This window comes from Hyaena hyaena, unplaced genomic scaffold (genome assembly GCF_003009895.1).
Source record: "Hyaena hyaena isolate Hyena2069 unplaced genomic scaffold, ASM300989v1 scaffold_44, whole genome shotgun sequence".
NCBI lineage: Eukaryota > Metazoa > Chordata > Mammalia > Carnivora > Hyaenidae > Hyaena > Hyaena hyaena.
The window spans coordinates 4,562,628-4,577,889 of record NW_024080676.1 but is presented as its reverse complement, the minus strand read 5'-3'; the positions used below and the strand labels follow the sequence as shown (position 1 = coordinate 4,577,889).

The 15,262-nt window shown below is 52.3% G+C and overlaps 1 protein-coding gene across 1 annotated transcript in view; it reads left to right on the top strand.

Annotated features, from left to right (window-relative positions):
• The window catches only part of SLIT1 (slit guidance ligand 1), a 173,369-nt gene that overhangs the window by 123,034 nt on the left and 35,073 nt on the right, over positions 1-15,262 (top strand). Inside the window, exons 9-18 of the mRNA XM_039230187.1 lie at positions 1,311-1,458; positions 1,926-1,997; positions 2,484-2,555; positions 4,719-4,790; positions 5,493-5,636; positions 12,196-12,359; positions 13,067-13,090; positions 13,242-13,386; positions 13,940-14,014; positions 14,189-14,332. Of these exons, the coding sequence (XP_039086118.1) occupies positions 1,311-1,458; positions 1,926-1,997; positions 2,484-2,555; positions 4,719-4,790; positions 5,493-5,636; positions 12,196-12,359; positions 13,067-13,090; positions 13,242-13,386; positions 13,940-14,014; positions 14,189-14,332 (1,060 nt within the window). The remainder of the gene's footprint in view (positions 1-1,310; positions 1,459-1,925; positions 1,998-2,483; positions 2,556-4,718; positions 4,791-5,492; positions 5,637-12,195; positions 12,360-13,066; positions 13,091-13,241; positions 13,387-13,939; positions 14,015-14,188; positions 14,333-15,262) is intronic.

The following is a 15,262-nucleotide window of genomic DNA, read 5'->3' as shown; positions in this document are numbered from 1 at the left end:
TGTCGACTGCCCGTCACCTGCCTCCTGCTACCCCCGCCCCTCCCCCCCACATCTTGTTCCCTCTCATTACCTCCTGTCACCACCCACTGACATCTGGCCCATCCATGACCTCCTCTCTTCACCTATCACTTCCTTTTTCTACTCATCACCTACTGCCCTTATCCACCACCGCCTGGATCACTCACACCTCCGGTCCTCACCCATTATCTCCTGTTCCCATCCATCACCTCTTGTCCCTACTCATCACTTCCTTTCCCCACCCATCTTCCCCTCCTACCCTATCCATGATCCGTTCTCAACCTTCGCAAACACATCATGTCCAAGCATATTCAAGACAGCTTTCTTTCATAATAGCCCAGAGTTAGAGACAACCCAAATGTCCACCAGCAAGAGAAAGGATTAACCTGTTATGATATAACCATGCAATAGACTACTGCTCAGCAGTGACAAAGAACAAAGTACAGATACACACCATGACATGGGCGAATCTCAAAGATTTTATATTGAGCGAAAGAAGCCAGACACGAAGAGGGCCTGCTCTCTGATTTCATTTATGTCAAGTCCGCAAGTGAGGAGAGCAGAACTTTGGTGACAGATCTGAGAATAGTGGTTACCTTGGAGGAGGGGCATGGGAAAGCCTTCCTGGGTAATAGAAATGCTGTGTCTGGGGACAGTTCTATGGGCGTATCCATCAGTAGAAATTCAGCAGCTCTCCACTTAAGATGGTGCACTCTGTATGTCGTACTTCAATTAGAAAAATCTCTATCAGCCACTAGGTTTTATCCTGGTTTTACCACCTATTAGCTGTGTGATTTCCACAAATTAATAAATATCAAGGACTCAGTTTTCCCACCTGCAAAATGGCTACAATAACATCACACTCCTCATGGGTTCAGCAGTAGCATTAAATGAGTTACTACGTGTGTAACACTTACTGTTGTGTGTGGCACAGAGTGGGTGCCCCATAAACATAGTCCTTGTCATTCTCTCGTGACCAATGAGGAGACTCGGTCTCAGAGTGTTGGGTGACATGGACTAGAACCTGGAGCTGCAGAATTTAGGCCAGGATTTCCTAGTGTGAGTCATACTCTCATGCAACATAGTTAGGTTCAGATTCAAGTTCAGCAAACATCTAGCAAGCACGTGCTATGTGCCAGGCACCCACAGAGTTACGTGGTAGCCCCTGGTGCTCTGTGGTTCAGCCTCACTCAGAGAAACACTAGGTGCCCTGTTCCCACCCATAATACTGTATCTGGGGTGGGAGGTGCTGACACGGGACACCCCCAGGTCACAGCCCACTGTTTCCTCAGGCCAAGGGGAAGCGGGGCGAGTGCCTTCCTGCACGCTGTCCTCCGGCTCCTGCCCGGCCATGTGTACCTGCAGCAACGGCATCGTGGACTGTCGTGGCAAAGGCCTCACCGCCATCCCCGCCAACCTGCCAGAGACCATGACAGAGATGTGAGTATAGGGCAGGGAGGGTACTGGGGTGCCGGCCCTCAGGGGAGGGCCCGCCTCTGGCCGTCCAGGGAGGAGTGGGGGCAGGCTCCACGCAGGGCTTGCCCGAGGCCCCTCCATGCAAATGGAGGAGATCCAGTTGGCCTGAGCTGGGCTGAGCCCTCCACCCAAAGCCGGGCAGCTCTAGAGAGCTGGGGGAGGGTGTCTGTCTGTGGTCCATTTGTCCAACCCAGCTGAGTGGGTCTACTGCCGTCGGTTTCTTAGCCTGACTTGTGGGCCCCTTGCAGCACCAAGCCTGAGATGATGGGGCTCAAATACAACCGCCCCTTTCCCTGCTTCCACCAGCCCATCTACTCCAGACGGAGTTTGGGAACAGGGGCAAAAGACCCATTTAGGCAGGCGAGCCCAGTAGGCAGCGGTCAGGACTGGGGTGACCCGACCTGGGCTTCCTCTGTGTGCTCTCTCTGCAGCCGCCTGGAGCTCAATGGGATCAAGTCCATCCCTCCAGGAGCCTTCTCTCCCTACCGAAAACTGCGGAGGATGTGAGTGCTTCCTGCTGCTTCCTGGGAGTCAGCCTGGGGCAGGAGGAAGAGTCTGGCGCAGGCAGCCGCAGCCACGGGGCAGGTCTTGACTCTGCCTGCCAAGGTCATCTGTGAAGTGCGGATGGCGGTGCTGTGACCTCCTCATAGGGTCATTGTGAGGCCTAAATGGGGTGTTGAGCCCGAGTCTGGCACGTGACCGGAGCTGACCGTCACCCTCCTATTTCAGCAGGGGTGCTACTAGGTCGTGAGAGGGGTGTAGGGGAAGCTGGGATGCGGGGTAAGGCTTTGTCAAGAACAGACCAAGGCTGGACTGCCGGGCCAGAGCATGACTCTCACACGGCATGGGGAAATAGTGGCTAGGGGCATTTCAGGTGGATGTGAGAACTGGCCCCTCATTTTCCTAATCTGCCCTCCCATGGCATCTGGGAGGAGGGGCGTGGTGGCTGCCACAGGATTCAGCCATCTCCCCTCCCGCACACTTTGCAGAGACCTGAGCAACAACCAGATTGCAGAGATCGCTCCCGATGCCTTCCAGGGCCTCCGTTCCCTGAACTCGCTGTGAGTAGCAGTGCAAGTCTGCCAGAGTCCAGGGAGCCCCCCACCCCTGGGCTGCAGCCCTCAGATGGGCCCTGGAGGGGGCTACCGTGCCCAGCTCCCTGTTCCTCTCTGGTGGACGCTCTGACCTGGGAAGGGGTAGAAGGAACCCAGGGCCGAGTGCCTCGAGAAGCAAGGCAGAGCTGTCACCCCTGGCAACTCTGATGCTCTTCCTGCCACGAAGGGGATTTTCCCAGCATCCTTTGCTGCAGTCTTCTGACTTGGCCCAGCCTTCCTGTCGGCACCCCCTCCCCACAGAGGCCCAGCACTCTATGCCCCTAAACTTTCCCTAGCTCCCGTGTAAGGGCAGCCACTCCCAGCTCCAGTTGTGACAACTGTCACACCTTGTATCTTTCCTCCTGAATGTGCTCTGATCCCAGGTTGTGGTGAGTGATGTGAAAAAAGTGTTTTCCTCCACTTCTGTCCATTTTCCTTCCCTGGAGCGTTTACTGTGTGTGCGTGTAGAGGGCAGGGGGTCTATCAATCTATAAAATGTCACGCAGCTTCAAAAATTCATCTTGGACATGTTACTTCGTCTCTCCTTTTCCCAGCACCCTTGCTTGTACTCCAAGTTCACCAAGCCTCTTGCTGTCTGAGGTCCGACAGTACTTTGTCTATACAGAGAGTGCACTGTAGTTGGGCGAGTTCCCCATTGGAAGGGGCCTTTTGTTACTCTCAAGAGTGAGTGTTTCTGCTTGTCCTTGGCAGCACTGGACACATGCCTTGCCTAGATTAGGGCCCTGAGAAGTGAAATGGGCTGGAACTCCTCCTTGGGGAGTGCATGAGGCTGCCAGCTCAGTGCCTCTGTGTAAGCCTTATTCTCTTGGAGTAGAGTCTGAGGTAGTGGGTGGGACCATTTGTGAATGGCACCCTGTAAGTTGTGCAGTATACAACCGACACAACTGTACCTGACAGCCTGATAATGAGTCTCCATCATTGTCTGAGGAGATCAGATTCTAGAGGTGGCTTGCCGAAAAGCAGTAACACTTCACTAGGTTCCTATTGCTCATGATTACCTGGTCAAAGCCATCTCCCCACCATTTGGGGACTTTTGTGCTGATGTCATGTTAATAGATCCCATTGACAGTGTCCACCTTGGCAGACCCTGACTTTTGTCTCCCTGCTTCAGCCCCTGTCCCCTCCACTCTGTTCTCCACCCAGCAGATTGAGGGATCTTTCCAAATGCAAATCTGATCATCTCAGAGGCTTCCTGGTGCTGGCTGGGTAAAATCCAAGCTATTATTCCATTTGTTTTCCCCACTCAGGCCACATTGAGCCCCCCCCCAGGGGGAGGGGGCAGCCTGGATCCCACCACAGGGCCTTTGCTTCTGCCATGCCCCCCTCCAGGAAGGATCTTGGAGCCATGTGTGAAGACACTGCATGTACTGTTTTTAACTTAGGCCGAACCGTTGACAGGGGTGGGTGTTTAGGGGGGCTGCTTGCGATACTAGGAATGTCCCCAAACCCTGTTGGTACTTCATACTCTGCCCAAACCCATTCTTGCCTGCGTGGCTTTTTTGAACCTTTGCTTTTTGTTGGATCAGATACCGGAATTCCTGCTCAACACAGAGAACTAATCGATAAGACACCCACTTGGACCCCCACCACCCAGATCTCAGCTCGGCTAAACTGATCTTTCTTTCCAGGGTGTTTGCTGTTGCTTGACATCAGAGCTTATTCTGCATGTGACGTCTTGCATTCGTGTTTTCTTCCAGTAATTCTCTGAAAATATGTTAATTATCCTGCTTATGAGATTTTCTCCTCCTTAAACCTTTTAGCTCCAGGGCCGTGTTAATTTCCCATGAAGTTCCCCAAAGGGCCCCTTTGCAGGCTTCTGCTGGCTCCATGCTTGAGGCAGAGAGTGGGTCTTGGGGGGCTGGTCTTGCAGTAGTGGGGATCATTACTGCCTCTCGCCCATAGAGTAACTTTTGCAACCTACAAATGGGGAACTGTTAGTAACACACCTTACTGCCACCTGCTGGCAACTTGTTACAACAAATCTACGCCGCCCTGCTGTGCCCTGTGAGTGGCTTAGAGGTGGTGCCATTGTGTGAGCATAACTGGCAGAGCCCTGTCCGTCCTGGCTGGCTGTCCTTACTGTCTCTTTCTGCCGTCTTTTGTCTCCAGGGTCCTGTATGGGAACAAGATCACAGACCTCCCCCGGGGTGTGTTTGGAGGCCTGTACACCCTACAGCTCCTGTAAGGACCCATCTGCAGGTGTCCTGGGGTGGCGCCCAGGGAGGGGCTGGTATTCCTCTGGCCTCTCAGACTAGCCTTGTCAGCCTCTTTGGGGTGCGGGACTCGTTGAGGCAAGGAGCTTGGATGATGGCAGCGCTGGGGGTGCTGTGAGGGACTCTGGGACTCTGCCGAGGCCAGAGAGGGAGGGGGGTTCAAGGTTCAGAGCTGGTTGCAGGACACCTGAGCTGAGAGGGTCCCGAGATGCAGCCTGTGTTCCCAAGGAGGTCAGCAAGGCTGGGGACAGACTTGCCGCCTGCAGGGGGACATCCGGACCCAGCTCAGCCTCCTTGAACCATGAGGGTCCAGGCAAGGGTTCTCTCCCAGATTCCAAGAGGCACAGAATCTAAAAGCCCCATCTCAGATACCTGGAAACCCAGCAGTCTCTGGAAAGAAGGGGAGCCCCCCAAATGCCTTTGGGAGGTGGCCTGACCACTGTGCGCTCTGCGTCCCAAGAACCCCACTTGTAGCAGTTGCTCGCTCAGAGAGGGCAGTCGGACTTCTCGGCTTGCCGTACAGAGCGGACGTGCAGGCGGCCAGTGCCCCTGTGCCCCCGTGCTTCTCCCCGAGACAGTGCATGCTTCGTGCCAGGGAGGGGCCCAGGCCGTGTTGATGCAGCCGATTCCGCGTGCTTCCCCTCACCACCCAGCCCCGGTCTGCCCACAGGCTCTTGAACGCCAACAAGATCAACTGCGTCCGGCCCGACGCCTTCCAGGATCTGCAGAACCTGTCGCTCCTCTCACTGTATGACAACAAGATCCAGAGTCTCGCCAGGGGCACTTTCACCTCCCTGCGGGCCATCCAGACCCTGTGAGTGCCCTCCTCCCCTCAGACTTAGGGGGAGGTGACAGCCCCCCGGGGACAGGCAGCTGTCTCGCCCTGTACCTTTTGCTTACCAGGAGTGGCCTCTCACAAAGGAAAGAGCACAGATTTAGGATCGGATAGTCCTGAGTCCAAATCCCACCTGTGGCCCTTATTAGCTGTGTGACTCTAGGCAGCTTATTTAGCTTCTCTGGGCCTCAGTTCACTCATTCATAAAATGAGACTAGTTTCTTCATGCGGGTGTTATGAGAGAAAAGGGGATGTTTACACGGAGCTTAATGCTCCTTAAGTGCTGGCTGTAATTAATAATAATAACATCAATTCTAAGACATCCATTGTTTCTGCATTAACAGCTCTAAGCTGGGATAAATAGTACAACCAGTGGCATGTCATTTAATTGGCAGGATTTTGTTCTTTTCTGACAGTACATAAAATAATAGAGCATCTTGCAACTGATAATATCTTTTTTTTTTTAGATTTTTTTCAATGTTTTTTTATTTATTTCTAGGAGAGAGAGAGACAGTGTGAGCAGGGGAGGGTCAGAGAGGGAGTCACAGACTGAAACAGGCTCCAGGCTCTGAGCTGGCAGTCAGCCCAGAGCCCAACGCGGGGCTCGAACCCACAAACTGCGAGATCATGACCTAAGCGAAAGTCAGACGCTTAACCGACTAAGCCACCCAGGCGCCCCGCAATTGATAATATCTTAAATCAGATGAAATATGGCCATAGCAATGATGGCTATAAATTAAAAATTAGAGAGAAACAACCCTAGGCATTTATTTTAATCTTTTATTGGAGAAAATTATAAGCATATTAAAAGCAGCGTAGTGAGCCTCCTAGTTTCCATCGCCCAGCTCTAACTCACGGCCAGTCTTGTTTCATTACATCCCTCCTTCCTACCTCCCAGACTATCTGGAAGTAAGCCCCAGACATCACTCATCATCTACACAGACTTCACACATATGTATAAGAGGCACAAACGTTTGAAAACACAACCACAGCACTGTTACTATATCTAAAAATTTAACACTTCTTTGATATCATTAGGTATCTAATTAGTGTTAAAATTAAGTGTCTCATATATGGTATACAGCTTTTAAAATAACTTGGCTGAATAAGGAGGGTTTTTTTTTCCAAAGCTTTTATTTATTCTTGAGACAGAGACAGAGCATGAGTGGGGGTGGGGCAGAGAGAGAGGGAGACACATAATCTGAAACAGGCTTCACGCTCTGAGCTGTCAGCACAGAGTCCGATGCGGGGCTCGAACCCAAGAGCCGCGAGATCATGACCTGAGCCAAAGTCGGACGCTTAACTGACTGAGCCACCCTGACGCCCCTGAATCAGGCCGAGGCGATACAACTGGCTGATGTTGGCTGATGCATCACTAAGTTGTTTTTAGTGTCTATGTGTCCCCTCATGGCCTTGTTCCTTGAGCTGTGTTTGTTGAAGACACTGCATGATTGCATCCGCAAGCTCCCCGCGGTCTGCACATTGCTGGGAGATTCCATTCCCTGAGGTGTAGCTTCACACCCTCCTCTGTCCTGTCTGTGTCCTGCAGATAGAAAATTCTATCTGGGAGCTTGGTCAGGTTCGGATTTTTTTTTTCTTTTTTAGGCAGGATGACTCCACAGAACTGTGTACCTCCTTCGGGAGGCGTATGATACCTGGTTCTCTCTCTGTGTGTAATGGACACAGCTGTGTATTTCAGTGCCTGTGCCCATTCATTCTGTAGGGATCTTGAAACAGTGATGTTTGAATTCTAACGTTCCTTCTTCATTTGAGATTGCCCTTGTGGTCATGCTTGAAAAAGGAGTCCTTATCTGCAGTGTGACTTGATGGGCTGACCTGTGGGTCCAGAGCTATGTGCTTAAGGGCATGTACTGTTAATATCGCCATGGCCATTGTTGTCCTTGTCATCCTGCCATTGTTTATCCACCGGACAGTGCTCTCCATCAGGTAATATGTGCGCGGAGGGCCAGCATGGATGTGAAACAGGTCAAAGAAAGGCACAGCTCCTGCTCCCCAGGAACCACACCCGTCAGCAGGGATGTTAGCCACAAAGACAAACTTGTTAAAGCCCAGGTGCCCGCCTGCAGCCTGCGCCTGCTAATTAACTTACTTATAGCCAAGGAGAGGGGGATGGAGCACTATGGGGAAATCTTGCCAAATATGTGAAATTAGAAGTTACAGGGAGACAGTGGCAAGGTGCATTATTTCATGCAGCTGGTGGGATGGCCAAGAGAAACGTGCTCAGGAGATTTCAAGGTCGGAGACCCCCATGCAGGAAAGCCTTGGGGATGGGGAATGGGACTGAGTGCCTCGTGTGAGGAGCCTGTCACCCTCTCATGGTGGAAGGAGAGTGAACAGATCAAATGGATTGCGCTTCCTGAGGATGGCTTCTGTCAGTGTCTGCTCACCTGGCTGGATTTCAGCGAGTACCACCAGACAGCATGCTGAGATCTTGGCCACTGCCCAGAGGGCAGTAGTGGGGCACAGAGCTGGAGCAGAATGTTAGAACAGGAAGTCTCCCCCCGGGTGAGATCGAAATAGTGGTGACTCTGAAAACAACAGTCACTGCTATTTAGTGAGTCTTCACGGAATGCCAGGCCACTGACCTTTCTGTGTATTATATTATTGGATACTTACAGTGGCCTATGGGGAGGGGAGGTGGGTGTCTAGCATCCCTGACTTCACTGATGAAGAAATGAGGCAGGAGATCATGTGATGCACTCAAGGTCACACAACATCTGGTAGAGCAGGGGTTTGGTCTCCGACATCTCTTTCACCATCATCAAGAAGGTGGTCAGCTTTCCCCTCAATTGTGCTTTCTCCATAAGGATAGACTTTATTATTTAAAGGCTGTAAAACAGAACTGGACTTTCGGAAACAACTATTATATGTTAACAAACAAAATGCAGTTTGAAACAAGAATAAAAGAAACACAAATCTGAGGTATAATCGGGTATTCTCAATATAGGTTTGGATGGTTAAACTCCTTGACTGAATCGTGTGTCAGGCCTGATATGGACTCCTTACATCCTGCTGCATTTGTCCATGGCTCAGGGCCTGTGTCTCAGTACTGATTTTGCTGCAGTTTTCCTTGCCCTAAGAGATTTTTCTAAGTTTTTTTTTTAATGTTTTATTTATTTCTGAAAGAGAGAGAGAGAGGGGGGCAACATGAGCAGGAGAGGGTCAGAAAGAGAAGGAGACATAGAATCTGAAGCAGGCTCCAGGCTCTGAGTTGTCAGCACAGAGCCCGATGCGGGGCTTGAACCCACGAAACGTGAGATCATGACCTGAGCCAAAGTCAGACACTTAATCGACTGAACCACCCAGTATCCCCCTAAGTTTTTTTTTTTTTAAACAGCTTTCATGAGGGGCACCTAGGTGGCTCAGTTGGTTAACCGTCCAACTCAATTTCAGCTCAGGTCATGATCTCACAGTTCATGGGTTCAAGACCCATATCGGGCTCTATGCTGACATTGCAGAGCCTGCTTGAGATTCTGTGTCTCTCTCTCTGCCCTTCCCCTGCTCATGTTCTCTCTCTCTCTCAAAATAAATAAACAAAACTTTTAAAAAACACTTTCATGAGGTATAACTTATATACCATAAAATTCACCTGTTCCAAGTGTATAATTCAGTGAGTTTTAGTATATTTACAATTGTTCAACTATCACCACAATCAAATTTTAGAACATTTCCATCACCCCTGTCAAAATCTCTTGTGTCCTTTTTAAAGTCAGTCCCCCCAAAAAAAAAATATAATAAAATAAAGTCAGTCCCAATTGCCAGCTTATCCCCAGGCAGCCTCTCGTCTAATTTCTGTCTTTGTATTTTGCTTTCTCTGAACATTTCATAAAAATGGAATCATCATGATGTATCATCTTTTGTGACTGACTTCTTTCACTTAGCATTGTGGTTTTTGTTTATTTTTTTAATGTTTATTTATTGTTGAGAGAGAGGGACAGAGTGACAGAGTGCGAGCAGGGGAGGGGCAGAGAGAGCGGGAGACACAGAATCTGAAGCAGGCTCCAGGCTCTGAGCTGTCAGCACAGAGCCTGATGTGGGGCTTGAACCCACAAACTGTGAGATCATGACCTGAGCTGAAGTCAGACGTTTAGCCGACTGAGCCACTCGGATGCCCCAGCACTGTGTGTTTGAGGTTCGTCCACATTGCAGTATGTACTAGTACTTTGTTCCTTTTTATTTATTGCCAAGTAATTTCCTATTGAGTGGATAGACCACATTGTGTTTATCCTTTCTAGTTGGTGGACATCTGGATATACACTTTGGAATCACTATGATAATGCTGCTGTGAATATTTGCTTACAAATCTTTATGTGCACAAATGCTTTTATTTTTCTTAGAATCTCTGGCTCACGTAGGAAATTTGTGTTTAACATTTAAAAAAATTGTCAGTTTTCCAGAGTGGCTATAAATGCCATTTACATTCCTACCAGCAATGTATTATAAGGGTTCCGTTTTGTCTGCATCCTTGCCAATACCTGGTATCATTTGCCTTTTTGTTTATAGCCACCCTAGTGAGTGTGGAGTGGTCACTCGTTGTGGGTTTAATTTGATGCTGAGTATCTCTCCCATAAGATTTTTAGCTGTGACTTCTTGAGTGCATATTCCAAGAAAGACACTGAGAATACAGTATTCCCTTCCACCTTCTATCCACATTTGCTGTGACAAATGTTCATGGCTACACAGGCAGCACATTTCTGGGCGTGCCTTTCACATGATGATTTTTTTCTTCTTCCTGCACATTTCCCCTTCTCAGCTCCCTGCCCTTCACAATTGTTAAAAAAAACACTAATTTGTGTCAAATACTTAAGCTACTTGTCTCTGTGGGTGGTTCAAGTTTTTACAGATTGGTTTTGACACAAATAACTGTTCTTAAAAAGGATATATTCTGCCCCACACCCCTTCAACATTTCAGTGTGCGCCTGAACAACATAATTGGATTGATTTTAAACAGTTTTCTACTGAGATTGTGACAAAGGGAAGCAATTAGTTCAGGCAGAGGCCAGGCAGTGAGGCATGGGCACATGTGGCTGGGTGGTTGGGAGGGTCCCAGAGCAAGCCCCGAATCCTAATACATTTTCAATCAGCAATGAACTCTGCCAAGGGGAGTCCACAAACGCGCCTTCTCTGCAGATTGACAGTTTAAATAGGGAGACAAATGCCCAACCAGACGCAGAAGGGGTGGGAGGGGCCCAGCCCACCTGGAGATGCTGACAGGAGGCAGGAAAGCAAGGACAGTGCCTAGGGGAGTGGCAGGGACGTCTGGGCAGAGAAGGCCCCAACCAAGCATCCCAACTAGGATCTAGAGCCCAGGAGGCAATGACCAGGAAAGAGAGTGGCCAAGGTCTGAGCTGAGCTGGGTGCAGACCCTGAGCAGGGGTCATGCCTCTGCTCACAGAACCCTGTAGCCCCATCAGAACACTGGTATGAGGCCATTAAGTAGATGGCCAGGAGTGATAGCATTAGATGGAGAAGTGGCCTCTGAGCTCATCCCTGCATTGTCTCCCTGTACTTCCATGCAGAAGCATTGGCTCTCAGGTACAGTAGCCAGACCAGGTGCTAGAATATTCTTCCATGGGTGTCTCGGTTTAGAAAGCAAGATATGCCCACTGCTCTGATGGCCCAGATGCAGGTCAGCAAGCTGGCTGTTGGGGTTGTTCAGATGTGGCTTGCTCTGAGCCTTTCGGGGTGGTGAGGGCCCACAAACGGGTAAACCACCCATGTGGTTGCTTACAGCACCTGTCAGCTGCCCCGTCCCCACGTCCACCCTGCTGGTCACACAGGCAGCCTGGAAAGAGCCTAAGAGTGACTTCCCAATAAATATCTATCCAGACATTGCTTTCTGACTTTCCCTTGTGTCAAGAGACAGCCTGTGAAACAGTGAGGGGAAACAGCCCCAATGGCCTGAGGTGGGAATGGAGATTCCCACAAGTGAGGGGCTGCAGCAGGCACTTTGGCATACGTCCCCCCAGCTGCAGGACCAGCCTGGCACCCCTGGCTTCATCCCCTTCCTGACAAAGGCTGTGGAAAGAAGCTGCTGTTGTCCGAGGCCACAGGGAGGGGACGACCCACATCAAAGCCTTCTGGGCACTGACAGTACTGGGTTCAAGTACCTGCTCTGTCCCCTCACCCATGGAACGATGGGGTGGTCTGGCCAGTCTCCAGTTCACTCTTGCCTCTACTGATGTCTGTGAAATGCCCAGGGTGGGGTGGGGGATGGATGGGTACAGGTAGGTAGATGGGCAGAGGACAGAATGAGCCTTGGAGTGGGGAGGTAGCAGGGACAGCCAGATGGCCCGGAGCCAGCAGAGGTCCCTCCCTGCTGCGATCCCTCTCTGGCAAGGCTTCTCCAGTTGATGGGTGTGCCGGGGGGTGGGGGGTGGCCCCAGGTGGTGCATCTCCCCCCTGGGCCAGCCCTGGGCTTCGAGCCACTGGGAGGCGCGAGGCCCTATCCAGGCGGAGGTCAGCGCAAGTTTGCAACTCTGTCTCTGACCCCCACTCTGATGCCCCCTTTGGACAGGCATCTGGCACAGAACCCTTTCATCTGCGACTGTAACCTCAAGGGGCTGGCAGACTTCCTGCGTACCAACCCCATTGAGACGAGCGGGGCCCGCTGCGCCAGCCCCCGGCGCCTTGCCAACAAGCGCATTGGGCAGATCAAGAGCAAGAAGTTCCGGTGCTCAGGTAGCTGCCTGCTTGCCCACCTGTCTGTCTGTCCACCTGCCTGCCTGTCTTCAGTCTGCCGAGGGGCCCGGGGGGTGTTTTCTGGACAGCTCCAACAGGGGTGTCCTGGGCCACTGGAGACCTTCTCAGAGCAGGTAGTCCTAAGACTGTGGACTTGGATCTGAACGGGTGGACAGCCCCACCCCTCATTTTACTGGGGCTCAAGGAAGGGTAGGGCTGGCTGAAGGTCCCTGAGGGAGGACTGGCCACACAAGGACCCAGGTTCCTCTGCTCCCAGGTCAGTTTGCTTTCATGCTACTGCTTTTCAGACGAGAAGCCTGGGAACTCTCCTCAGGGAGAGAGCTGCCTCCCCTGGGCTCTGGGGCAGCAGAAGCTGCCTGGGGACAGTGTGAGTCAGCTTCTGAGCCCGCAGCCTGGTCTGGGGCCTGGGGCCTCTCTGCCCCACACCATCTTGTGCCATTGCTCATGAGCATTGCCGTGGCCTGGGTGCTCCCCTAGAGTTTCAGTTAGGGGTGGTACCACCCCAGCATCAGCATGGCCCGGGGAACATCTGTGCTCTGTGGCACAGCCTTCACATGGAAGCCCTGATTTGGGACCCTAGTGTTGTTCCTGGGGTGCCCACTCCTGGGCAGTGGGATTGGGGCCTGGGCTCTTTCTGCACATCCTAGAGGATTCCAGCTTCATGGTGTTTCTGCTTCTCTCCCCAGCCAAAGAGCAGTACTTCATTCCAGGTAGGAGAGCCAGCGGGGGAAGGCCAAGGCCAGCCTGGGGAGGGGGGAGGTTGGGGCGGTGGCAGCGGGTGAGCAGGGGCAACAGGCTGAGGGGGCTGGGGAGACCCTGCCCTGGGCCCCTCGGCCTCCCGCCCCTGCCCTCTGACTGTAGGCACGGAGGATTACCAGCTGAACAGCGAGTGCAACAGCGACGTGGTCTGTCCCCACAAGTGCCGCTGCGAAGCCAGCCTGGTGGAGTGCTCCAACCTGAAGCTCACCAAGATCCCCGAGCGCATCCCCCAGTCCACGGCCGAGCTGTGAGGGCCCCCAGCCCCTCCACACCCTCGCCGGGCCCCGGTCCTGCTAGCCCTACGCGATCCACTCTGGGCTTTCCTCTGGTCCGGCCCTGTTTGGGCAGCTTTGGCCAGAAGCACCTCCCGGGCGAAGCCCCTCGGCTGCTGATTCACAGCCTCCAGACCTTCCAGTCTCTGGCAGGCAGGGCCTGAGCCAGGGGTGGCTTCTCCCAGTCAGGCTCTTGCCTTCTGGGAGATGTGATTCTATTAGATCAAGTTGGACCTTAGGCCATACTTTATTTTCTTTTCTTTAAAAATATAAGTGCCTATGTGCATGAACAGCTAAACATATCTGTCATTCGAGTACATACGTTTTCATGGCATTTTCAGTTTTAAAAATATCCCCATTCGCCCCCAGCACCCTCATCCGTCCTTCCTTTGATAGAGAATCGGTTCGCTTTGCCAGTTAAAGTCTTCTGGGTGCCCCTTTGTTTGAGTCCCAAATATTCTCAATTTGGAAAATACTCTAATGTCTGTCATTTATGAATGTGTAAGTTCTTTCCATTGCCTCTTACAGACGATTAAACAACAATGAGATTTCCATCCTGGAGGCCACTGGGATATTTAAAAAACTCACTCATCTGAAGAAGATGTGAGTTACCCATTGGCAGGGAGGTTGTGGCCAGGACTCTAGCTGGGGAGGGAGAAGGAAAATATTGTGTGTGGGGGGGGGGTGGTTCCTGGGGGCGGGGCTCCCCTGCAGGGGTTTGCAGGAAGGTGGGGGAGGGGCCTCAGCTCCACGATCTTTCTGCCGCCTTCTGTCCAGCAATCTGAGCAACAACAAGGTGTCGGAAATAGAAGATGGGGCCTTTGAGGGCGCGGCCTCTGTGAGCGAGCTGCACCTGACCGCCAACCAGCTGGAGTCCATCCGGAGCGGCATGTTCCGGGGCCTGGACGGCTTGAGGACCCTGTAAGTGTGCAGCCAGGGAGCAGGGCCAGGAGGCAAGAGGCAAAAGCAAGCTGGAGTGTCACTGTCTGCATTCAGAGAGAGGGTTGCAGGAGGAGGAGAGGGGCAGCAGAGGGTGTATGAGGTCTGCGGTCAGGGTCTGCAGGGCGGCATGTGGTCAGATGTTGGTAACCGTACTGAGGCCTGCTTTCTTGTTTCCTGGGGTGTGGGGTCGGTGCCTGGTGAAGGGGTGGGTGGGGGTGGACCCTTTGGGAAGTCCCCCCTGCCCTCTGATCAGGCTGCCAGAGCACCGCACGTGTATTTAGTTCAGGAGTGGCCGGCATGGCTGCGGGCAGGAGGCCTGGGTGGCCCCAAGGCAGGGACACTGCTGAGGTGACTGAGCCAGTGCAGAGGGGGGAGCAGGGATGGCCCATTATCTCTGGGAGTCTGGGATCCCATGAGCCAGAGTCCAGCCAGAGCTAACCCCACATCGGGGCTCAAGAGGATCCTGGGGTCATCCACCCCCCCCCCGAATGCTGCAGAGCCCCCCCCGCCCCGAGGTGGCACTAGCTCTTCACATGGCCACACCGACCTTTCGAGCACGCGGTAGACAGCCCTGTCCAGTTGGACTTCTTACAGTGGAAGAGGTGTCCCGCGTCTGCACCGTCTAGCCAGTAGTCACATGTGGCCGTTCAGTTATTGACAGGGGGCAGGTGCTGTTGAGTCACGACATTTGGAATTTCAGTTCACTTTAATTCATTTGACTCTGAGCAGCGTAGGGCCGCTATAGGGGTAGCACAGCTCCAGCCGCCAGCTGGAGGGTTTAACTCCCAGCCCTGCTATAGGGCCATCCGCCCATCTTCAGAGCACGCGTCATGCAACTTGTGTAAAGGAAATGAATACATGAAGGGGTTCCCTGTGGGTTCTGGGGGGGATTTGTTGCTGTTTTTTGTT